The sequence below is a fragment of the Trichomonas vaginalis genome, chromosome V (genome assembly GCF_026262505.1).
Source record: "Trichomonas vaginalis G3 chromosome V, whole genome shotgun sequence".
NCBI lineage: Eukaryota > Parabasalia > Trichomonadida > Trichomonadidae > Trichomonas > Trichomonas vaginalis.
This window is the reverse complement of record NC_067207.1, coordinates 32,447,027-32,471,659: the sequence shown is the minus strand read 5'-3', so window position 1 is coordinate 32,471,659 and position 24,633 is coordinate 32,447,027. Positions and strand designations below refer to the sequence as shown.

The 24,633-nt window shown below is 31.9% G+C and overlaps 10 protein-coding genes across 10 annotated transcripts, besides 1 other annotated feature; 5 read left to right on the top strand and 5 right to left on the bottom strand.

Annotated features, from left to right (window-relative positions):
* Positions 1–57: 57 nt before the first annotated feature.
* Positions 58–8,487, bottom strand: TVAGG3_0443890 (aggrephagy protein; the record flags this gene model as incomplete). The annotated part of the gene is made up of 1 exon (XM_001308401.1): positions 76–8,487. The coding sequence occupies one exon, from the start codon at positions 8,485–8,487 to the stop codon at positions 76–78; it is 8,412 nt and encodes a 2,803-aa protein (XP_001308402.1).
* A 2,455-nt stretch (positions 8,488–10,942) lies between these two features.
* TVAGG3_0443880 (cytotoxic cysteine proteinase) lies at positions 10,943–13,438 on the bottom strand (the record flags this gene model as incomplete). Its single annotated transcript, XM_001308400.1, has 1 exon — positions 10,943–13,438. One exon carries the CDS (start codon positions 13,436–13,438, stop codon positions 10,943–10,945), a length of 2,496 nt encoding a protein of 831 aa, XP_001308401.1.
* Positions 13,439–15,695: 2,257 nt separating this feature from the next.
* TVAGG3_0443870 (E2F TDP 2 family) lies at positions 15,696–16,436 on the top strand (the record flags this gene model as incomplete). The annotated part of the gene is made up of 1 exon (XM_001308399.1): positions 15,696–16,436. One exon carries the CDS (start codon positions 15,696–15,698, stop codon positions 16,434–16,436), a length of 741 nt encoding a protein of 246 aa, XP_001308400.1.
* Positions 16,437–18,601: 2,165 nt separating this feature from the next.
* TVAGG3_0443860 (uncharacterized protein) lies at positions 18,602–19,450 on the bottom strand (the record flags this gene model as incomplete). Its single annotated transcript, XM_001308397.1, has 1 exon — positions 18,602–19,450. The coding sequence occupies one exon, from the start codon at positions 19,448–19,450 to the stop codon at positions 18,602–18,604; it is 849 nt and encodes a 282-aa protein (XP_001308398.1).
* Positions 19,451–19,522: 72 nt separating this feature from the next.
* On the top strand, positions 19,523–20,152 carry TVAGG3_0443850 (phage tail repeat-like family; the record flags this gene model as incomplete). The annotated part of the gene is made up of 1 exon (XM_051234318.1): positions 19,523–20,152. One exon carries the CDS (start codon positions 19,523–19,525, stop codon positions 20,150–20,152), a length of 630 nt encoding a protein of 209 aa, XP_051104048.1.
* Positions 20,153–20,229: 77 nt separating this feature from the next.
* Positions 20,230–24,633: part of a mobile genetic element that runs on past the window's edge.
* TVAGG3_0443840 (protein of unknown function, DUF4107 family) lies at positions 20,906–21,433 on the bottom strand (the record flags this gene model as incomplete). The annotated part of the gene is made up of 1 exon (XM_001308395.1): positions 20,906–21,433. The coding sequence occupies one exon, from the start codon at positions 21,431–21,433 to the stop codon at positions 20,906–20,908; it is 528 nt and encodes a 175-aa protein (XP_001308396.1).
* TVAGG3_0443830 (uncharacterized protein) lies at positions 21,659–22,591 on the bottom strand (the record flags this gene model as incomplete). The annotated part of the gene is made up of 1 exon (XM_001308394.2): positions 21,659–22,591. One exon carries the CDS (start codon positions 22,589–22,591, stop codon positions 21,659–21,661), a length of 933 nt encoding a protein of 310 aa, XP_001308395.2.
* TVAGG3_0443820 (protein of unknown function, DUF4106 family) lies at positions 22,689–23,261 on the top strand (the record flags this gene model as incomplete). The annotated part of the gene is made up of 1 exon (XM_051234317.1): positions 22,689–23,261. The coding sequence occupies one exon, from the start codon at positions 22,689–22,691 to the stop codon at positions 23,259–23,261; it is 573 nt and encodes a 190-aa protein (XP_051104047.1).
* TVAGG3_0443810 (uncharacterized protein) lies at positions 23,312–23,746 on the top strand (the record flags this gene model as incomplete). The annotated part of the gene is made up of 1 exon (XM_051234316.1): positions 23,312–23,746. The coding sequence occupies one exon, from the start codon at positions 23,312–23,314 to the stop codon at positions 23,744–23,746; it is 435 nt and encodes a 144-aa protein (XP_051104046.1).
* Positions 23,774–24,460, top strand: TVAGG3_0443800 (uncharacterized protein; the record flags this gene model as incomplete). The annotated part of the gene is made up of 1 exon (XM_051234315.1): positions 23,774–24,460. A coding segment is annotated over one exon (687 nt), but the record flags the coding sequence as incomplete, so codon positions are not given.

Here is a 24,633-nt window from a genome sequence, read left to right as displayed (position 1 = left end):
TATATTAATTTAATAAAACAAACAATTTATTATATATCAAATCAAATAATAGTAATAATAATTATAAAAAAAATACTATATTTTGTGCGGGACAAATAAAATTCGTCCGTCGGCTGTTGTTGCAACAATTCCATTTTGATCAGTGCTGTAACAAACATTAGTAACTTGTCCGTTGCATCTGTACACGAACTCATCCATTGAAAGGAAGAAAGCCTCGAAAACCCACAATCTTCCTCTGTCGTCTGCGCAAACAACGTAATCGAAACCATCAACAGTCTTAAAAGAGTTCCAACATGAAATTCCTGACCCAATTGTTCTTCTCTTTATGAGTCTTCCATTTGGAGAATACAAAGTCAAGTAATGTCTTACAGAACCTCTTTCCAATTCAGTCATGTAGACAACAACAAATCCCCAAGCAGAAGTAACAATAACTTTATAAGGTCCTGCTTTTTGTATATCAACTGTTGCTCCAACAGTTCCATGTGTCAAAGACACAAAGAACAAGAAGCCATCGCGTGTTCCTGCAACAGCAAGTGAGAAATTCGGATTAATGTTAACACATTGAATCGAATCTCTGTATAAAGGAATCGAGAAAACAACTTTCGACAAATCAGAAATTCTGCAAAAATTCAAAACAGAACCTCTACTTGAAGCGCAAAGCCATTGTTTTGACAATGACAATATTGTTACATCGCTTGTATGCATCTTCAAAACTTGTGTTGTTTTCGTTGAAATAGAAAATGTTTTCACAAGTCCGTTATCGACAAACATCAAAGTATTTCTGTCGATGAAAGAAAACATGTCGTATTTTGCATTCAAAGCAATTTGAAGGAAATTAGGAATAACAGCTGTAACATTCGGTGGTGGAAGAATGTTTAGGCTGGAGTTCGAATTGGATGACGTGAATCCTGATGAAGAATTCGTTCCTGTTGGAGAACGGATTTCACTTTTGGTCAAATTCTGTAATCTTTCGAATGAAATACTCGAAATTATTGATTCGTTTTCATTCGTCATTTTTTGGTTCAATAAAGGAGTTTTTGTGACAAACATCGAACTCGACATTCCACTATCGCTTTCAGAGTTTTGCGACAAAGATATCGATGATTGCGATGAATATTGTCTGATCATATTTGGACCTTTATTTGTGTACTTTTGGAGTTGTGTGAAATCCAAAGTGTGAACAGTAACTTTTCCAATGGAATCTAATATCATTACTTCCATGATGTTATTAGATAATACGGCGTAGTTACTGTACACAACAGTGTTCACATTTTGTGTTTGGATAATCAAAGGTGAAGTGATCTGATTTTGAATTTTTTCTTCAATTTCAAATCTTGGAGGATGAGGTTCTGTAAACAATCTTTCAGGAACGAAACCTGTACGACTTCCATCATAAATATCGAAGTTTTCGCTGTCTTCGTATACGTCACTTGTGAATTTATTGAAAGCGGAAATTGCTCCAGAATCTCTTTGTTTTGTTCCCCAAATCAAATCAATCCATTGATTAATTGATGAAGAAATCAAATCACATTCAAGAGCTTTTCTGTTCAAATAAACAAAAGTGAAAGCATCATCATTACTCCAAGCAGGGAATTCCATTTCTTGTGTCTTATTCTTTGGATTTGTCTTAAGAAAAGCTTCAGGCATATAAAAGAATTCAGGAACTAACTCTGAATAGCAGAAATCATCATTTGTGGCTTTGTTGAATGCCTTTGAAATGGAAAGACATGGTTCATCATAATCCAGTTCAGAGAAAGGATGCAAACGACATAAATACGAACAAATGTCTGTTGGTCTCATTGGACTTCCTGGTAAACTAAAATCAACAACTCCTGTTTCTTGCATTTTCGTGATAATTCTCATTAATCTTTCTTGGCCAACTTGTGACATCGGTTTTCTGACATCACGTAAAAACATCGAGTCATTGCAATCGAAAACTTTGCTTTCGTAATCAGAAATAATCCATGGCATGATTGGATAATGTTGTAAACTTGAAAATGTCCGACCACTTATCATATTCAATTTCATGAGATATTCAAATGTAGAAATCTCTCTGTTCTGCCACATTTTCATTAGTTGATTAAGATTTGCTGTTTCTTTAGTCAACTCTGAGATGTGACGAGCTTTTAATCCTGCTTGGACATGAGCGAAATATTTATCATCAAAAGATAACAACTTCGATCTTCCTCCATGGAAAAATAATTCGATTGCACTTTGTTTGTTGATTCTTCTTCTTTCGATCATGAACTGGATCTGATCTATTGTGTATTCCCTTAATGTTGTATCATGTTTTTTGATGCCAATTGTTGTATTCGTGATGATGAAATCAGCTGGATTTTGGCCTTCAATTGTTACAACGTTACAAGGAACTTCAATGAAATTCTTGTCGATTACAACATTTTCTGTTGAATTCTGTCTGTTGTTCAACAAAGCTGTCGATGATTGGAATAAAACAGACATCGATTTTTCAAGTGTCAAACCTTGATTTGTCAAATTCCAATTTCTCTTTAATTTGGCCGGGCAAATAAATGTACACAAAGTTTGATCTCTTTTTAGAGGTAATTTATCAGTTAAAGAATGTTCCAAACAAGAAGACCATGGAGCACCATCAATTGTCAAGTTTCTCCATAATCTTATCCATTTTCTTTCATCATCTCTCTTTTTCTTTTGCAGCGAATACAAAACTCTTTTTGGAGATTGACTTGCACTCATAATTGTTGGACAACTTTGGAATTTAAGAATTCCATTCGATTTCTCTTTGTTGTTCTTGAAGAACCTGATTAACTGATTAACAGCAATAACAATACCATGAACAGCATTAGGAGGTGCATTGTTTGCAACTGATTCTAATGCACTGAATGATGATAATTTCATGTTTTTCACAGGAATCTTGAAAATCATTTGTCTCGAATTATCTTCACATTTAGTATTAATTAAACTTAAGAAAGGTAACAACTTCGAGACTTCTTGAGAATTCAAGTTCAAACTTGTGAAATGTTCGAAAACTTTATTGTAATAATAAGGTATCAAGAACGCGCACAAAATCAAATCGAAATCCAAATAATTTGAGTTATTCCAGAACAAATACAAATCTAAACATTTCTTTGCGAGTTCTGCATCAACCCATTCTCCGTCTGGACCAATAGAAAGAGAAAAGAAAACATGTGTTTCTTTTGAAAAATTGGATTCCATTGATTGAATTTGTTTCTCAACTTCTGCAGGAGTTATCCATAAATTCATTGCTGAAACATCAGGAAATTGTAGTCTAGGAGGTAAACTAATATTTCTAAAATTAAAATGAATTGCACTTTGTTTTCTTTCAGGTGAAAATCTTGGTATTTGGTTCGTATGGCTTCTCATTCTTCTTATATTGAAAGGAGAATATGTTATTAAAGTTTGCAAAGCACTGTTATTGTTATGATACAAAATATATGATTTTGCCAAAGAAAAGAAAGATTCCATCAATTCATTTTTCTTTTTAACTAAAAGATAATCAACGATTTTGTTCAACATCATTTGTCTGTATTCTGTTGAATGTCCATTAGTTAATCTCGCGCAAACATTTATCATCATATAGAAATTACTCCAACCTTCCAAATCACTGAACAAAATGAAATCAATCAATTTGTCAGAAACAGAATTTGGACATTTCAACAACAAAACAGTTGGCCAAAACATCCATTGCAAATGAGTTACGTAATTCTTGTTTGGCTCAAGTTTTTCTATCAATGTAATCATAGCGTTTGCTCCTAAATTGATTGATAACCATGAAACAATTGGTAAAATATCATAAAAACCTTTCAAAAGCAAATCCAAAAGTGAATTAAAAACAGGTTCTCTAACAACATCTAATGTTAATTCTCTCATTATAATGTAAATGTGTTCATGTATCAAAACACCCTTTAACATGTTGTTCTTGTTTGCTATGTAAATAATATGGAAAACCTTTGTAATAATGTTTTCATCATTGAATGAAAATGTCATCATTAAAAGTGTCAAAGCATCAACTGTCACGTTTTGTATTGGAGATGGATTCATTTCGAGTAAATCGACTAAGAAATTGAGATAATCCAAACATAAGTCATGATCATTAGCTGTAACAATCATTCCTATTAAATACAGAAAATCATCATCAGTAAACGTGACAGCAGCCATTAATTGAATTATTTGGAAAATTACTTTTCTACATTCAAAATTATTCAATCTCGGATCTCTTAAACTTGTTATATATTTAAAAGCATTGATATCAGGAACATTAGTTTGATAGAAAAGTTTTGCTGTTGTCAATAAGTTCTTGATTGATCTGAGTTTCATAAATATTGTTTCATAAGAAACAAAAATAACTCTTGCCCAATGTTTCACGATTTTCAAATGATTGAAACTATCTGCTCTTATCCAAATCATTTCATTTAACAATATGGAATCTAACAATTGGCTTTGCAAATTTGATTCACTTATAACTTCGCAGATACCATAGAAATGCGCGTAAATGTGATAAGTAATCAGTTTTGCATTACATGTCATTAATAAATGTGAAATGATGTCAAAACCACTGGCTTCATAAAATAACTGTTGAGCTTTTTGAGACATTGATAAAGCATTAGAAAATACATCAATAATTAAATCAAAGAACGAATCAATTTGTTCATTAATTAAATCTAATTGACTGAAAAGCGGCAAAAGGAATTCAACTTTACAAAGATGTCCCAAAACTTCACTCAGACTCATAAGAGTTTCTTTGTTATTGTATTTATAACTCAATGTAATGTTATAATTACTTTGTGTCTCTTGTACGAACAATTCATTTTGTTGCAAAATTGTTTTCGCGGATAAAAATGTTTGTTCGTAAGGAGGTGGATCAATTCTTGGTCCTGCTTCATTTAATTTCATCAAATGACTTTCCGTCAATGATTTGAAGAATCCAAAACCACCAATTCTTGAACAATACAAAGGTAATGGTGAATCAGAAGCTAATCCACCGATTGTTACATCAACAAAACGTTTCTTCCAATGCAAATCTTGCAAAGCAACTTTTTTAGGATCTTGGCAATTGCAACTAACAACACAAACGGTTCCTCCTTTTACATAATCATTTGTGTATTCTATTGACAATAAAACCCATTGTCTGGCTTTTATATTAACATCAACAGTTGCAACAGTATCGTAATCATCTCCGCAATGTGTAATTACTAATTGGCTTTGACTTAAATTGATTTTTATCATTTTGTCGTTTTCTTCTCCAATAAAGAATAACTGTGGTTTGTAAGTTGCATCTGTTGGTTCGTGATACAACCAAATAACAAAAGCAAATCCTTCTGTTAATTCGCTTGTTGGAATATTATGTAATTTAATGAAAGAATCTCTTGTTAAAGGCATTGATGAAATGGGAAGTTTTCGAGATTGGTACATGTTGTTACTCAATGCTTTCAATGCTTGGAATTCTAAGTTTGTAACAACTTTCGATGACATGTTGAAATTCAAACTCGAAAAACTTGACAAACTTAAGTTGGAATTTGAATTCATTCTCGTGAGTTTTTTAGATGTGGCTTTCAAAGGAATGTAATCATTGTTGATGTTCTCTGTTAACTTTTCATTCAACTTCGAATTGACTTCTTCCTTAGATTTAATTAATTGGTCAGATGAACTGAATTCTTCATTCGAACTCTGCAAAAGTTTGGAATCAGTCAAATTAGAACTAGAAGAATCAGATTCCAAATTTGCAGAAGGAGAAGGAGACAAAGAAGAACTTCTCGTTATACTTCCTGAAGAACTTGAAACATTTGATACATTTCCAGAAGAATTTGACATCATTTCTGAAGAATTTGTCAAATTTTCTGTCAATTTTGACGGATTTGACAAAGCTTCTGATGAATTTTGTAATTTTGTCAAATTTTGGGATGATTTTTCTGTCAAATTTTCAGAAGAATTTGAGGATTTTTCTGTCAATTTTGAGTCATTTGACAAATTTTCTGAAGAACTTGGCAAATTTGATGAATTTTCAGAAGAATTTGACGTATTTGACAAATTTTCAGTCAATTTTGAAGGATTTTCTGCCAATTTTGAAGGTGTTTCACCTAGATCCAACACTAATAAACTAGAAGGAGTTGGAGAAGGAGGGGAATCAACAGATTGAGGACATAATAAACTAATATAATGTTGCATTACTGAAACAGAAGAAACAACAGTAGAAATTTTGTTGAAAGCGGAGAAAATTTCTTCTTTTGTTTCATCTTCAATTTTATCTTCCTCTTTCAACAAGTCAATAAACAACAAATCTATTTCTCCATTATGGCAAGCGATGCAATTCTTATACGAATACTGACAAATTCCTGATATAAACCTAACAATTTCAATGAAATTCGATGATTCTTTGAACAAAATAATCAACAACTTCAAAACTTTCGGTTGTTTTATCATAATTGATGTTGATTGTCCTGCAAACATCGTTGATGATGCCAATTGTATCAATTTATAAAAAACGGTTATAGGAATATTATTGTTCTCATACAAAAACTTGATCATTTGCTCTAAAGAATTCAATTCAGGAGCTGAAAAAATATGATTCATTGAAATGAAGGCTAAAAACGATAGCAAATTGTCAAAAAACGTGACATTAACGATAGAAAATGACAAAATATTATTAGTTTTCAAAGCAGTGAATAACAAGCTTTCGAATGCAGGTAACAATGATGCTTTGTGTACTAATATATCATTAATAGTTTGATACAAATCTGAAGCCAATAAAACAGATTTTTCATCAGGAAAATCATGACATGTCAATTCAACAATATTTATTAATAGTTCTATTAACCCTGGATTATCTTTTGTATTGTCTTGTATCAAATATTGTCTTGTTTGTGTTAAAACAAAAGGTCTGATCTTTGGTTCATATAAAAAAGCCAAAAAACCTTGAACAAACAAAATTGACTCAAAAGATTGAGAAACAATAGATGTTTGTTGGAACATTGTATAGAAATAAAGAAATATGGCTTTGAAGGCTGTTGAAACTTCATTTGACGATGAAACAAATGGTCGATAAAAAATTGCAGATTGAATTAAAGATTTTGATATGATTGTATGCGAACAATTTGTTTCATTGAATGAAAGTAACCTATAGATACACTCTGTAAATAAAAGTGGAGTGATTTTGATCTTAAATAAAAATTGATCTAAACCTTGAACGTCAATCCTACTTGCAATAAGAAGAGACTCACTTCTTATGCGGCTAATTGTTGAAAAGTTGTTCTTCTTTTGATCAAATGTAACTCCAGGGTCAAATATAATCTCATTCAAGAAAAATTTACCGAGATCACGGATTTCGTCAAGGTAATCACAGTTAGAACATATGTAAAGTAACGTTGCGTACAGTAAATAGATCTGCGGAGTTGAAATACAAAGAGCAATCGTAGACATCATCGTAGAAATGAATGTTTTCGTAAGTAATTGTGATTTTGAGATGCCTGCGAGTATGATATCGACCTTTTTGAGGAATCCTGGTTCAATTAATTTTGATAAACCTGGATCATCAAAAGAAATGAGGTTTTCGAAACTCATTCCGTCTGGGAATACGTCATTTGCAAGGAATCTGAACAGTCCTTCGTTTGTTTGGTTGTTTTGGAGAGTAAATGGTTTTGATGATGGAGGAATTACGAGAGGAGCGAGTAAATTCGAGTAATTTCCCATTGACATGGCGATAAGCTCCATGAAATGATTGACGCTTTCACCTGTCACGTGTAAAATCAAATTCCCGAAAACGCTTAAAGCGGAATTCTCAAGAGATGAGAGCTGGTACACCGTAGTTTGAATCAGCGATGTAGCAACTGATGATGGTAGATCGAGTGTTGTTGAAAATGAGAGTAATTGACTGAAATTTTCTGACCAAACAACAGATGAGTGCTGTGATGAGCAGCATTGAACAGCAAATAGTACTAAATTATAGCAATGTTCGGGTAATTCTCTGTATTGAGACAAAAATAGTAAAAGAGGAGGTAAATACTCATTAAGTTGGGTCTTTCGCTGTTTAAAGCATTGGGAGTAAAGAATATAGAATGCTGAGATTGCGATAAAGCGATATTGAAAATATTCTGCGAAGACATCAGGATCACATGCAACAACCAAGGCAGAAAATATCGAAACCGGAGCAATTGATTGGCTTTGTTTTAATTGCCAGCCAACAAAGGAAAATAATATGTATTGCAAAGTAATTAATTTGTTTTTTTGAACAAAATCATTATTTTTCGAAATGATCTCCAAATTAAATTCATCGAATTCGAATTGGATTTTAGCTTTTATTAGTAATTCGAGTGGATTTTTACTAATTTTGATTGTTTTCTTCAAAAAAGGAAGCTCTGCAATATAATTTGTTGGAACCGTAAATGGTTTAACATTATCAAGGCTCATCAACAGCTCGATGTCAGAGGGATTTGGCTTCTCCTTGAGGATTTTTGCATAAATTTCCCCTTCGGAGAGAAGTTTCATCGCTCTCATCGTCTTTGAAGAATCTTTTCAATTTTAATTTTGGAATAGTAGATTGAGATAATATCATGTCTGCCATTATAAAGCTATTTTTGTAAAATAAAGAATAAACTTGTTTTAAATTATTTCCGAATAATATTCAAGATTTGAATATAATTATATCAAAATTCGGGTGATTTTATGTAAAACCAATCACGATATAATAATCGTCATTGAAAATTTTATATACTGGAAATGGCATTTCTTTTTGAAAAATTTTATTCATCTTTTAAAATTGTTGTGTTAATCATAATAGATAATTTTCTATGCGATAATATTGATTTAGACGATGACGATAATTTTGTGTAAACTTCTCAATTTATTTCATTGTTCGATAAGAGAAAAAATCGAACCATATTGATGAAAGCTTTGAATTTTCTATAAACGATGAATTTTGATAGAATTCTGATAAAAAAATGTCACAAGTTATTGGATTGAAATGTAAGTTATTGAACTATTACCATTCATCTATTAAAATTCAATTGCAAAATAAGAATTAGCTATGAAACAAATATATGTTAATTGCAAAGCACAAAAAAATGCAAATTTATTAATTGTATAATCAACAACAAAATAATTCATGAAGTAATAATGTTAAAAGAACATTGTGAAAGCATAGAATGCAAGAAATGCATTTTTATTAGAAAATATGCAAGAAAGATTCTGATTCGTTATCTTGCATTGTTTTGGTGCAAATACAACACAGGCATATGAATAATAAGGCCTAATATGATTGATTGTTTCTAAAATTTTGTTATTTGATGTAATAATTGGAATATTTGAATCGAGTTTATCATAAAATGAGTTTGTTACTGATGATTCTGAAGAACCAGTTAAAATAAAATTACCTTTTCCCATATTTCCGAAAATACAGCATTTGTTTAAAATAACAGTACTATATGATATGATCGTCCCCATGTCTGTACTGTTTTGATAGTTTTTCAAGAAATTGCAATATTCTATTAAAGTATCAATGGATTCTGTTTCAAAACAAAATATAGAATAGGTTTGAGCCATATTTCCTTCGATATTCGTAAAATTTATTTTCATGAAGTCCGTAGAACGTCCATAAATTCTGAGAATATGCATTTGTATAAAAATATTTCTTCATTACTTGGATTTAAATAAGGATTATGGGCATTTTGGATCGAATAATGATTTGGCTGAGGGAAATATAATTCCCAAACGCTTTTTGGAGCATTATCTAAATGATTTGTTAAGATGAATTGTCCTAGGATCATCAAAAGAATTTAATAATTGAGTTTCAGAAAAATTCAATTTGGTGTAAAAAAAGTTCAGTTTATTTCAGAAATTTGAGAAGAGTTATTCATTTAATTATTTACCTTAATTTGTGAATGATTTTAGATAAGATAATGATAATGAGGAGTTCTATCGATTCCTTTCTTTTTTTTGAAAGTTTGTAAAGGAATTTCAAAAAATAAGAAATATAATTTTCTATTTATTAACTAAGTATATTATGTAAACATAAAATTAAATATTTATATTATTGAGAGGAAATCAACAGACCAACTATAAAATTCAATGAACAGTTTGTCAATTTCAACCACTAACTAGCCAACTTTAAATATTTATATCTAAACAGCATTATGATATTATTAATGACAATTTGAGTTTGAGTAGTTTTATCCAAATGTTGGAAATTGAAATTGTTGAGAAAAAACTGAATATTTTAATAAATTAATATGCTTTTACTTTTTGTTAGTTGGATTGTTATAAGTTCACAATAAATATTGATAAATTATCACGATTTCGGATTAGAAATATTCCGCAACTTGTTAATTTTGTTGCGGAAAATGTAGTATATCTTCATTTTGCTACAATTAAAACAATTATTGTAGTTCTGTCTAAAAATATATAAAAATATAAATTATCTTCCGAAATTTATTTTACTTTTACTCATCTGTTGGGATGCAAGCCATTGTAGCCTCACCGCACTGGTTGTTCTTGTCCTTGATCATGCGGATGTAGCCCTGTTCACCCCAAGATGTGCCCCAAGAGTTGCGAACGATCCAGTAGTTCTTAGAACCTTCTGTGCCATAGCCAACAGCGCCAACACCGTGATCGAGGTTGTAAGAGGAGCAAGCAGATTCATCATAGATATTTTAATAAGGCAATTCTGTCATAACATATAATGGTACATGAATTAATTAACTGGTTTAACCGATATATGGTTGAATACCGAAGTAGCCAAATTTATTGGAAAAAATCAATAATCAAATCAACAGCAAAAAGAGTGAATTTAGAATATAAACATCTAGACATTTCGAGTACTGAATGAGATAAGAAATGATTTTCTTGAATTGCAATGAATAATATTGTGATACTAGTTGTAATAAACTGTTGTTCAGTTTATAGTTTTAAAGAATGATTGTTATTAAAAAATTCTAAAAAAAATACAAACATTTTATTAAACACTAATATCATTATTATTCAGTAAATATTCCAGTTCTCTATGAGATCTGAAATATCGCTGCATCTCATTTTCGTCTTCGTTATATGAAACTGCTTCTTGTCTGATAGTAATATATTCATTCTTACACTTTTTGAAGATTTCTATGGCCTGTTCTTTGTCCATAGCTGTTCCGACACCTTCGTAAAGGAGAACTCCAGAGTAAAATAGTCCATCTTTGCAATTCTCTGCAGATTCGAATGCCAAAATAGATGCTCTATGGAAATCATACTCTGTAACTCCATTTGCGTAGTAGTGCATGCTCAAATATACCTTTGCCAAATCGCAATTTGAAATATAATTCTCAAAAACAACTTTTGCATCGGAAGAAGACTTATAATTAAATACGCCATCGCGTAACATTGACGCAATCATCACATCGCAACGTGGATCACCAAGCTTTGAACCTTCTTCAAACAAAGCTTGAGCTTTTTCATGGAATTCACGGGATTTCTTGTATAAAAAGATAACACCGAGATGGAAGATGGCATCAGCATCAAGAATTTTGCAACATTGTTGGTAATATTCGGTTGCAAAATCCAAATTTTTCTCGAAACCATTGATTCCAAGCGAATAATAAAGCGCACATGATGATGCACTGTATGTTGAGCCTTTCTTGGCAAGTTCTATCAATTTTTCTTTGGAAAGATCATTTTGTAAAATTTTGTCACTTTTTGGATTTTCTTTCTTTTCTTCTTCAAGTTGTATTCTTTCCAAGAACAATTCACAATCTGCATTTTCTAATTGCATGCCTCTTTTGAAGGTCTTTGTTGCTTCTGCTATGTTCTTTCGGACTAATAAACCTTTATAATGAATTAATCCGAACAAAAAGACAAAGAAAGGTCGACCGAGGTCCCTGTAGTACTTAACAAAGTCAAACAATTCTTGGAAACAGATATTCGAGTTGATTAATCTACGTAAAAAATAAAAAGCAAGACTTTCATCAGTATCTACAAGTAATCCTTTGTAATATATCTCCGCAACATCGAGCATTGCTTGAGGAACACCATTATATGCAGCTGCCAAAAGAAATTTCATAGATTCACTTCTATTTTCACTTCTTGTAAGGCGACTATACTCATATTTCGCGTAAATGTTACCGCTATTAGCGAATTTTTGGAGTTTCTTTAGTTTTAACGCGTTGTTTTGCAGATCATTACAATATCTTACTTCTAATTCCGGAGATTTATACCTTTTGAGCTCTTCTTCTATCTTATCTTTGTTCAACTGCATGTATGCAATGTCCAAAAATCTTCTTTGTCCCGTCAATTTTGCGTATTCGATAGATGCCGCTGCAACGCCATTAATTGAAGCTTCGTGGATCAATTCGAGACCTTTTTCTTGGTCTGTTCTGTATATCATTCTACCCAAATGGTATCTTCCTTCTTCATCTCCTAATGAATTTGCGATATCGTAGTATTCTGTTGCTCTTTGTATGTCTGGTGTTGTGCCACGGCCTTTCTCGAAACAGAGACCTAAATTGATGATTCCTGTTGTGTCATTTCTGAGAGATGCGAGATATGCAATGTAAATTGCTTCCATATCGTCTGTAAGTTCGAATAATTCATTCATTGCTTTTATATCGAAGTTGTACGCTTTGCTTCTGAGTATTTTAAGCTGTGGATTTTGATTATTGAATTTTATCATTGTTGACATGTATCTTTGGAAATATTTCATATCGGTTCCTGGTATCAATATCTCGCCTGTTAAGAATCTGTTGACAATTTCTCGAAATGGTAAGCGAAATTGAGGATCGCAATTTATGAGTTCGTCAAGCATACGTTGGAAAGAAAGAATACGACCAGAAGGTAGTTTAAAGTTAGGTTCTGGCATTCCCATGCACAAAATGTAATAAGATAAGACTGCATAAGAATATAAATCACTTTTTTGCGATTTAATAGTTTCGGGCGCTGAATATAACTTGTATTCTTTATAATCTTCATCGCTATATGCAGATGATTTGTTAGCAATCAATCCAATGCCATAACACTGAATTATAGGCTGATTTTCCTTATTAAGGCAAACGCAGAATGGGTTCAATCCATAATGTGAAACTCCAAGCTCTTCAAGGTATCCCATTGAAGCAGCAATTCCTGCCAAAATAATTGCTTGTTCTGTATAAGAAAAATTGTATTTATCGATGACATCTGATAGTCTTATTAAATCATCAAATGGATATTTGATGTATGGGCGTATTTGATTGTTAATAAAAACGAAAGAACCAGACATTTGTGACAATCCTGGATGCCTGATCATAGCTATTTGTTCTAACTGTTTCGCAAATAAGCTTCTATCGAGTTCTGATTCATAATTTCCGTTTAATAAGATAACAAATTGCTTCTTATTAAAAAAATTGCCGTAATAGGATTGCCCAAATGGGGTAGGTTCGCCAATTGTTAGATCGGTTAATCCCATTTGTATTCCAAGTTCTTTCAAGAAATTATCACTATCCATAATAAAATAAACTTTTCAAAAAATAAATTGAAAAGATAGAAATCAACAATTGTTTTGGGGAAGGAAATAATGACATGAAAAAATTGTTTTGGGATTTTTTAATTGTTTATTTTATTGCCCGTAACTATTCAAATTATGAATGATTTTGAGAAGATTTACGGGTTATAAAATATACAATTTTGCGATTTCCTTATGTCATCCAATGGATTCAATACGTTGAGGGAAGTTGGAAATACCCTATAAATCACATTTTAAGGAAATTGATATATTTTATTAGATAAGGGACATTGATAAAGTTATAGCATTTTAGAATATTATTTTTAAAAATACAAAATTTTGTGAAAAAAAATTAAAAAATCACAATATTCTTTTGATCTATCAGAAATTTTTAAATTTTAAATAACTTATTTGCTAATATAAATCAGTGTGAATATAGTTATATATCAGATTATGTGCTACAATAAATAATCAAATGACAATATATATTCATTCAGAGATAATAATGAATTTTTATGTCATTCTTAAAATTAAGCTGTCAGTTATTATGTTGAATCAGATTTCTTTCTCATTAAGGTATGTTATCCAAATTCTGAGCGATGAAGATGCTAACAAACTACATATTATCAAAACTATCAAAGTATCCATTCAAATATTTTATTTAACTATCATTTGTAATGAGGAATCTCTAATTGTTTTGGAAATATTGAACAATTTTTTAGATGATGTTCAGCCTTCAATTTTTTTCTATTATAGTGAAGAAATTATTATATGCTAGCAAATATAGATTCAGATTTATGTTATAAATGCTTGAGTGACATTGAATAAGTAGAAAGATTTGATAATCCATAAATTATGATTGATTTCGTGAAGAAAGGAAGAAGCCACATACCATTAAAGTATTATTCAGAAATAATTCAATAGAAAACATGGCTTTTATTTTAAATTATTTTGATCAAAGGAAATCATTTGTAATCAATTGAGAAAATGAATCATATGCTTAAACATATTATTGCTATAGAGGATACTGTATGAATGTGATAGAATTGTGAATATATCACATTATAACAAATCTTTAATTAAGGTTTCAATAATTGAAAAGTGAAGAATAAAAAATATAAATATTGAATTTTTTAAAGATCGCAAGAAAATAACTAAATGACTAATCGTGTTAATACAAAATACTTAATAATAAACTACTGAACGTTGAGATTTAAAAATTGATAGGTTATTTTTTGTGAGAAGAAATTTAATTATAAGATAATTAGGTATGGAAACAATGAAAAGAATTAAAAAAAGATAAAGTCTCAAAAATTTGACAAAAAAATTGAGTAAAAAAGATTAAAATTAAGATAGAACGAGTGTAGCTATGAAAATAATTGATATGAGAATAATTTTTTGTGAAATGATGCAATAACTCTTCTGAAATATTTGAAGTTGTAAATATTTTTGTGAAGTTTACATTCAATATTCACCTTCTCAATCGGAATATTAGCGGTTAGGAATTTACAAAATTTATTTAAATATTTTATTAAATATCAAATTTGCAATTATATGTTTCGAACATCGTATTCTCAATATTTGAATTCACTATTAAAATTTTTGATAGAAGAATAAATTAATAATATATTTTTAATTACCATATAGAATACATTTTAATTTAACCGGAAAACTTGAAAAATAATTTATTCATTCAAAATTCATTAAAACAATTTCGCATTTGATATTTTTTTCATACATCACAGTAAGTGTTAAAACACAAAAATATGAAGAATTAAATTCAATTTTCTTCGAAATACTCTTTCATATTATTTTCAGTTTATTCTTGTTATTTACTTAATTATTATCAACTATTTAAACACGAAGCCAAATAAGAATCTTCTCAAATAAATTATTTTTATCCATTGTTTTCTAAAATTCCAGCTAGTACCATTATTACATTAAATTTATCATCACAATTTTTAAATCGAACGTATTTTTCAAATGAAAAGATATCTTATCGGTGCATTTCAATTCAAAAACTCAAATACAAATAACGTAATTTTTAGTCTCTACACTATTTCAATATAAGCTCCATTTTTAAACAGTTTTTAAAAATCGAGCATTGAAAAGTGTGATGAGACTTTCAATTCCTTTTATCCTCTCTATGCCTGACGTTCAGTAAATTCCAAATCCTCAATACTATAATTTTGAATACCTCTACAAAAATTATTTTCAAAATAAGAATTGATAACAATTCAATTAATTTGAAAATATAATCATGAAGGAGGATAGTGCTAGCCAACGCGAAAAGCAAAAAATCTTCAAAGTTTCTGTTACAAACCTTGTGAACATGCTGGAAAGCCATCCAGGAAAGAGCTTTGGAATTCCTTCCTTATGTTCCAGCTTTAAGATCAAAAGGAGACGATTTTATGATATAGTTAACGTATTTGTTTCGCTAGGATGCTGCCAGAAACTGAATCTCGATCGTGTTGAATGGCTTGGAAAGTCCCAAATCTCAAATCACATTCTCACAATGAGAAAAGAAAAAGAGATTGATAGACCAGAAATTTCATTAGATTCGCTGTTCCCTGTTGAAACATGTGTAGGTGTCTCAAACTTAACAATTAATTTTGTACTTTTGTTTTATGCTTTGAAATCGAATAAAATTGATATAAGGATGGCAGGACAATTCTTGTCCAGGGGTACAGGGCGCTATAAAACAACATTATGCAAACTTTACCAAATTAACCTTATCTTGGCAACTCTAGGAATGACATCGAAATCTTCCGAACTATGCAGTATCGTACTCCGAAACCCCTATATGAAGAACGAGGATGTTTACAAAATACCTAAAGAAATTCAAAAAGATTCAATCATGTCAATTTTATATTTGCTTAATAAGCCAGAACCAGGTACAGTCAATTCATACGTTGTTCAGAGACGTTATGAAATGAAATCCTACGTGAATGCTGACAGTCTTTCAATGTCAGATGATTCACTTCCCGACTTTTTATTATAGAGTGAGCATTTATTGCTTACAGATTGTGTATCTTTGTTACTATCTTTTATCTATCTATCTATCATTGTTGTTATTTTCTTTTTGATTTAAATCGTTTTTAATCTTTGAATTTTGATGATTTTTGTCGATTCAATAAAGTTGCTTCATATGAAATTATTACACGATCATCATATCAGTTAATATACGATGTATGTTACTTTCAATAACAAATTCATCAAATTCAATAGACCAGATTTGAAATTCACCTAAAAAACACACACAATTTGATTTTTAATAATTTTCAAAAAAAAGGTAGTGGGGCTTCCAGGCGCGTTGCGCCCTCTAGCCCCGAAGATGTTTAGTATAAATGAAGTTTTTATTCGGAAAATTGTTAGTCTTCTGGTGTGAATTCGGAGGACTCTTCTTGGATAGAGTCTTGTATTTCCTCCTCCTCTTCTTCCTCCTCCATTGTTTCTGGGAAGAAGCCTTCTTCTGGGTCGAAAACATTATATAATGTGTCACTTTTCACAAATTATATATGTTTTCATGTTTTGTCACTTTTCTGTCACTTTTCGGGTAAAAACATTTTTATTATTATATATAAATGAATTTTACAAAACCACCGTTACCGTTCTTTGGAAATAAGAGTAGATGTAAAGATATTATATTGAGAGAACTTAAGAAACTACCGAATGGTCTAACATTTGTAGATTTGTTCGGTGGAAGTTTCTATATATCCCATTTATGTCATACCGTATTTCCTGACTCAAAGATTATATGCAATGACTTCGACAACTATATGGACCGTCTCAAACATATTTCAGACACAAACAATATATTGACTGAGTTAAAAGAAAAGATACCTATAGGTAAGATGGAACGTATACCATTAGATAAGAAAAATATTGTGAGAGAGGTTTTGAAAAAAGCAGAATATATAGACTGGGATAGTATATCTGCTAGACTATTATATAGTGGTGCTATAAGAGTTCATGACATTGAAACACTTATGTCAAAAGTTTTATATCTTAACTATACAAATGTTTTCAAAGAGAACATAGAAAAATATATTGAGGGTATAGAGTTTGTGAGATGTCATTGGACAGAGTTGTATGAAAAATATAAAGACAAGGAAAATGTTTTCTTTATAGTGGACCCGCCGTTCTATAACACATGGGATTTTCAATACCAAGTAGACTGGACTTTGAGAGACTCTTTAGAAACTTTAGACGTTATACATAACCATCCATGCTTTTACTTTACATCCGATAAAAGTGGTTTGGAAACCGTTTGAGAGGTTAGAGGACATACATGACTATGAGTTTTATATATGACAAGATAGAATATGAGAGAGGTCCTATAAACTGGAGAAAGTGTCACAATAAAGAAATTTTATTAGTAAGTAAATGTGGTTTGAAATAGGACTACTTGTTTAGGTTTTTTTCCATTGTGTCATTTATTTATTTGACGTGGCAGAAAAAGTACAGAGAATATGAAGATGAACCAATGCCTGCAAATGTTCAGCATATGTACTCGTAAGAGATATTTTTATCTAATATTAAATGGACACACAGAAACTTAGCGAATGCACAGCAACCTGGACAACCAAACCCAGAGAATATTCCAAATGAAGTTAGAATACAAAACTGCAATGGCAAAACTATGGTCAAGTGCCACAGATGTACAATGCAAACTGCCATGTCAAATGACGCTGCGTTAGGTTGCCACCATGGTATGCAAATATGAATGGAAAGAGTTTTATACAAACCCTGAAGTGGATATAAACAACTTTATGCAGATGATGCGACACAGGAGTTGACCCAGAATATGTTTTCTACCAGAGGAGAAACAGAATTTATGAGCTCCAGTTAAAGAATGCTATGGAACTCAACAGGAAACGTAAGAGACTAGGCGGACATTAGATTTTTACACGTAGTAAATGGGTTTCTTCAGTAGTATTGGAAACTTTTCAGAAGAGTTGGAAGAGGTATATGGAATGGAATAAAAATCTGTCGGAAGAGGAGTATGGAACGGTGTCAAAAATATTGGTAAAAGAGTAGGTCAGTTTGTTGGTATTATACCTAAAGACCCTGAACCAGAAGAGCAAGCTCCTGTTATACAACAGCCTGAACCTGCACCACAGTCTAGTTGGCAACCAAATCCAACACCTCAACCGTATTAAAAAATTATATTTTTACCGTTCGATAGTAGTTGTATATGAAACTAAGTTCTAAGTAAAACGCATGGTATAATGGAATTATTCTTTTTCTTCCATCTGTAGTAAACCATACTTGAAAGTCTGAAATACTTCCACTTGGTGGTTCGTATAACTTTGTAGGTTTTTCGTAAAAGTCATTTGCCAAGCATAAGAAAGAGTTTTGGGCGCCAGAAAATGAAGCATGAACAATAATAGCATCTGGGTCGAAAACATCTTTAAATAAATATGGTTCATCTCTTGCATATCGACTGTAGATATTTGCTAAAGGAGGTTCAACTTTCTGATTTAACATTCTTTGCAAATAATACCATGACATTGCAGTGAATTCTGTATATATTTGTTCGTCTTTCTTTGGATTGTCTTCGTAGATTTGAAATGACACTTGTGAATTTTGTTTGTCATATACAATTCTCACATAAAGTGTGCTATTGGTATTCGCATATTCATCAGCATATTTTGCATAACATGAATTTATTTTATCTTCTATATTTTTTAATGCAGCCTGTAGAGAAGATGAGAGGTCAACTTGTATTAGCCCAATTTCTTCCCACATTTTTCGTTGCCCTTCAGATGTATAATCTATATGAAACCTTACAATAAATGGAAAACTTTTATCTTCTACAGACACAAACTTTATTCTTCGAAAGCCAATAGCTTTTGTGACAGATGGGTCTCTTAACCATCTTAATGGGTAGTCAAAACGATAGCCTTCATGCTTTACGGTATCTGTCTCAAACTTTTGACCGACATTAGTAAAAAGTTCATCTAATGGTTTAGTTGTAGCAACTCTAGAATTTTCTTTTTCTATTGGAAGCATATTTTATCTATAATAAAAATGTCAAATGAAACAGCGTCTATGAGAGAAATACAACACAACCGACAACTCATTATGCAAGCTCTAAATAAGAACACAACAAACTTTTCAAACTATTCTAAGATATCTGAGTCATTGAAAGGGGGTGACTTAAAACTGACAATCAACCCAATGACAGATGAGTTTTTATTTCAAGACAATAAGAACAATACTGTCTGTATAAATCCAACAAAAGGAACTTTAAACGAGAAACCTATAAATGAACTTCTTTTGAAAGCAGATGTTGACAACAAAGCTGACAAAGAATATGTAGACGATGCAATAGCAAAAGAAGAAGAAAGAGCTAACAATGCTTATGCAACAAAAGAACATACTCATCCTGAACTAGCAGACAAAACATATGTTGACAATAAAATGTCAAGTGAAGTGACAAGAGCTGAAAACGAATATTCTAAAAAGACTCATATACATTATATTAACCAAATACCAAGTCTTAAGGAAACATTAGAGACAAAAGCAGATAAGACTCATACACATTCTATATCTGATATTACAAACTTACAAGAAACCTTAAACAGGAAAAGTGCCGTTGGACATACACATTCTATATCTGATATTACAAACTTACAAGAAACCTTAAACAGGAAAGTGCCGTTGGACATACACATTCTATATCTGATATTACAAACTTACAAGAAACCTTAAACAGGAAAAGTGACGTTGGACATACACATACCATTGCAAATATTACAAACTTACAAGAAACCTTAAACAGGAAAAGTAGTTAGTATACATATCATGTGTACGGAGGCACTGCGAGCCTCCTTACCCATTATATGTGAATTTGACACTTTACAAAACCGTTAACGTATATTTTACAACACAAACGACAACACTAACTTAACCTTAAATATTTACAAAACCGCCAACCACTTCACCTCACTAACGTTTTCACAAACGACTTCACTACTGTAAAAAATAAACGTTCTCACTTACAAAAGTATTGCAACTCTTCCCATTGCTGTGCTTCACACAATAGTTCATATTCTCAGTATCGCTGCTGTCGCTCCAATCGTCAGAGTCAAAGTCACTGTCAAAATAAATGTTAGTAAGTTTTGACAAAGCTAATGAAACACGCTTACCGTTTGTATCGTATGCTTGTATAAACTTTCCATTCTTCATTCCTTCATAAACGCTCAAACTAACTTTACCCTTTCTCCCTCGTATCTGATAGAATGTATTTTCACGAGGAACGAAGAACAAATTCTTGAACTCATGACCGTTGTAGTTTGTTATCTCAATAGTTTTCGTCATTTATATAAAAATAAAATAAAAAATAAACTTAAAAATAAATGATATTACTACCTTCACACATATGAAAACATAGCACAAAAATAAATTTAGGTGAAGTGGTGAAATCTCACCTCTTTTTTCACCCGGTTTTTCACCCCGTTGAATTCATTGCTTTATAACTCTCTTCCTTGGTTTCTTTTTAGTTGCTTTCTTCACGTCTGTCTCCAACTTGACTGTCTTTCTTCTTCGGCCGTAATGATACCAGTTACTTCCACCAGTCAATGGGTCAAATGGTCTTTCGTAAGGGTTTCCATACATTCCATAGGGACCATACGGAAGAACTACTGGTGGAGAAGAAACATTTTCTTTAGTTCCATCGACTCTATTTAAATGCATTGTTTCACCTTTCATCTGGTCATTAAAGTCTTTTGCGTGTTTTGCAAACTCATCGTCCTTTCCTAAAGCATTTTCTGACTCAGTCGCAACCAAATTGGATGCTTTATTTATGAGCCCTATTTTATTTAATCTTAACTTCTTTGCAACCCAGCCTCCAATCTTTCCTTTATTTGCATCTAATGTCTTTGAAACCCTTCCTCCACTCATTTTATTTACTGCGTCATAAGCTCCAAGTGCTTTTGCTCCAAATGCTAATGCTTTTGTTCCCATTGCGCCTAAAGCTGCCCAAACTACCATTTACCCCATATTAAAATCATCTCTCTTCAATATTATCTCATAAAAGTTCTCGTTACTGGAGAAAGTCAATGAAACATACGCGTTCTCACGGGCTTCGTCCTCACCGCTTTGCAGTCTATCTAACTTCTTTCTTATATCATCTATACGCTTCAAAATGTCTGAACAATTGCTAACATCTTCTACAACAGTTATTTCATTATGAATGACCTTCAAGAACAAGCTCATTTAATATGCTATTAAAATCATCTCAATAATGAGTCCATCCTTTCCATCTTTAGGTAGCACAACATCTTTCATTGAAGAAGGTTCGACAAGTCTTATGTTAAACTTACTGACAAAGTTTGTTATACTATAATGCTTTGGCGGCGAATACATATAGTTTGAAAGACATAATATAGATTCTTCAGCAAATTCACTTATACTGGATTTTATAACAATGTTCTCACGAGACCAAATGTCACCAATTGACAATCTTGTAAGCAATCCTGCTGAACCTTCAACTGTAAACGTCGATGGTAACATTCCACGAAGGTCATCTATTGACATCTTTGAGTCACTGAATTTAAATATTTTCTTAAAGCAATCGTCATTATCTAACCATGCAATAGCTTTGAAGTTTTCATTCGAATATACATCTGCTTCATTAAATGTAAAACCTGACTTCTTTGCAGAGACGACTTTAAAATCTATTGAGTTTGTTTCAAAATTATATGCTATGGTAACTTCTGAAGGTAATGGATGTCCTTCCGCAGTAAGTTGTTCTCTCACTACCGTTTGAAGCTTTGTGTTAAAAACTTTCATGTCATCTCCTGTGTCTAGGTTCACATACACAGCAACAGGAAAACTATCTTGCTTCTTTGTTTCATCATTATATCTCAAAACATTAAAGTTCTTCAATAATATTGTTCTTCCTGCTGGAATACTTCGAACCTGTCTGATTTCAATAGCTTTCTCACCTCCTACATACTCTACCCAGTGTCTTGGATATTCATAAGTATACTGACTTTCTTGAATTTTGGTTGGTTTCATCATAACGTGTTCATAGTATATCTTTATACTCTTGTCAGTTAGACTCGGTGCTATGTTCTGAATATTTCTGACTTGCATTTTTAATGGAGATAAAATGAAGCATTTAATACATGATGTAGATGAAGACATGAATGAAACTACAGACAAACTTAACTCTTCTCTTATTCTTCCTTTCAGCAAAGATTATGAATTCTGTTCAAATGGTGTGTATTTCTATTGTGGAAAGATGGGTTCAGGTAAGACATTTAACCTCATTCGTCATATACTCATAACAGAGCGTTTAGGAAACGACTCTTACTATGACCAAATCATTATATCAGCAACTTCAGACTCTATGGATTCAACAGCGAAAACATTTATGTCAAAAGTTCAAGCCTCTGTCGTTAAAGTTCCAGACAGTGAACTCATTGAATTTCTTCAACGTTACATTCGACGTAAGAGGAAATATTATGCCATCGTAGAGTTCATACAGTCAGGAATGCAAAAGACTTCTGAGGAGATGGAAAGAATTATTGACAAACACCACTTACGTCAATACTCAGGAGTTTACGATATGAAACGACTTACAAACTACATTCTATCAAAACTTTTAAAATACCCCTTCAAAAAGTATCCTTCAAACACTCTGCTCGTTTGTGACGACTTCGCCGGAAAAGGTTTAGTGTCAAAAGCAGACTCACCATTAGCTAACATCATAACTAAAGTCAGACATTACCATTTAACTGTAGCAATACTTATGCAAACATTCAATGCTTCAACATCTATGACCCCTTGGGTCTTGTCCGTAGGGCTTGTCTGAGTCATTTGACTGCAGATAAAAAACAAAATTAAAACTTTAACCGATGTAAAATGAGCTTGTCAAAATCAGAACGAGAGTCTATTATATTAAATGACGCCGGAGGAATACAACATCCTTTCTATTACGTAAGTCAGAGTAAAGATGGTAAAATATATGTAGGAAAAAGAAAGGTTCCATTAGCGAATGCAGAAAGCGACAACATTAAGGTGCATGGCAAGGGTGAAGTCCACGAAGCCCATATAAAACCTTCTGTTCAAACTGAGCCACCAAAAGAACCAGAAGAAAAGAAGCCAGATGTACTTTCAATAACGAACCAAGAGCTTATTGCAAAGTTCGTGAATTTCATTGAAAAACAAACCGAGTCAAAGAACCCTGACCCGCCAGTGAAAGAAGTTGAGACAAAAGAGAATGTACAGTTCATTGAAAATGTCAAGAAACAACTTCCACCACGAATGCCAAGAAGAAGAGTGAGAATAATGAAGTAAATAGATATTTTTATCTGAAGTAAATACATGCAGAACGAACAGCTAAACGAATTTACTCCAGCAGAGCATATTCATCAGATTCGCTCATATTTCGATATCATAGACAATGCAGTTCAAATTGGTGACACTAATAGAAAATATTCTGACGCAAAGATTCCATCACAACCTGGAACTGCTAAAGATAACACATGGGTAACATTCAATCTCTCACCTCCTGGTGAAAATATGTTGGACCTTTACAATACATTCATTACGTATAAAATGGAAGGTCAATTTATTGTAGATAAAGAAATTGGTTCAGGTTCCAATAAAACAAACCCACCAGGATTTTGGATTGGTTTCGATGACGCTTTCTATGCAGTTGCTGGATATCAAATCCTTGCAAATGGTCGTATCGTATATTCTCAAGACAACGCAAGAGAAGAAGCATATATAACTTCAAACTCACAAACTACCGAACAAATAAAGAAAGTAGATGTTTTCTCAAAGACTCGACATGAAGATGTATGGAGTCATTCGGGAACATGCAGAACAGGACAAATTGTTAGTGGTCCAATTACAGCAGGAAAATCATTTGATTTTAAGCTTCGTTTAAGAATTCCTGTTAGAAAGTTTTTACCATTAGAAGCTATTCGATTTATTCCAGCTTTTGCAGGAAACATTCAGCTTAAAGTAAAGTTCAGTAGCGACGCCTTACAATGCACATCTATATCTGTAAATGATATCATTGCTTTCAATCCAACTCTTAAAGTTGCATTTGCTTCAGATTCAAATCCACCGACAAATAAATTTGTTCCATGGAATGAACCATTCACTATGATAACGAAGGCAATAGAAGCTAGTGGAACAGTTACTATTACAACTGTAACCCAGCAACTATTTCGAAC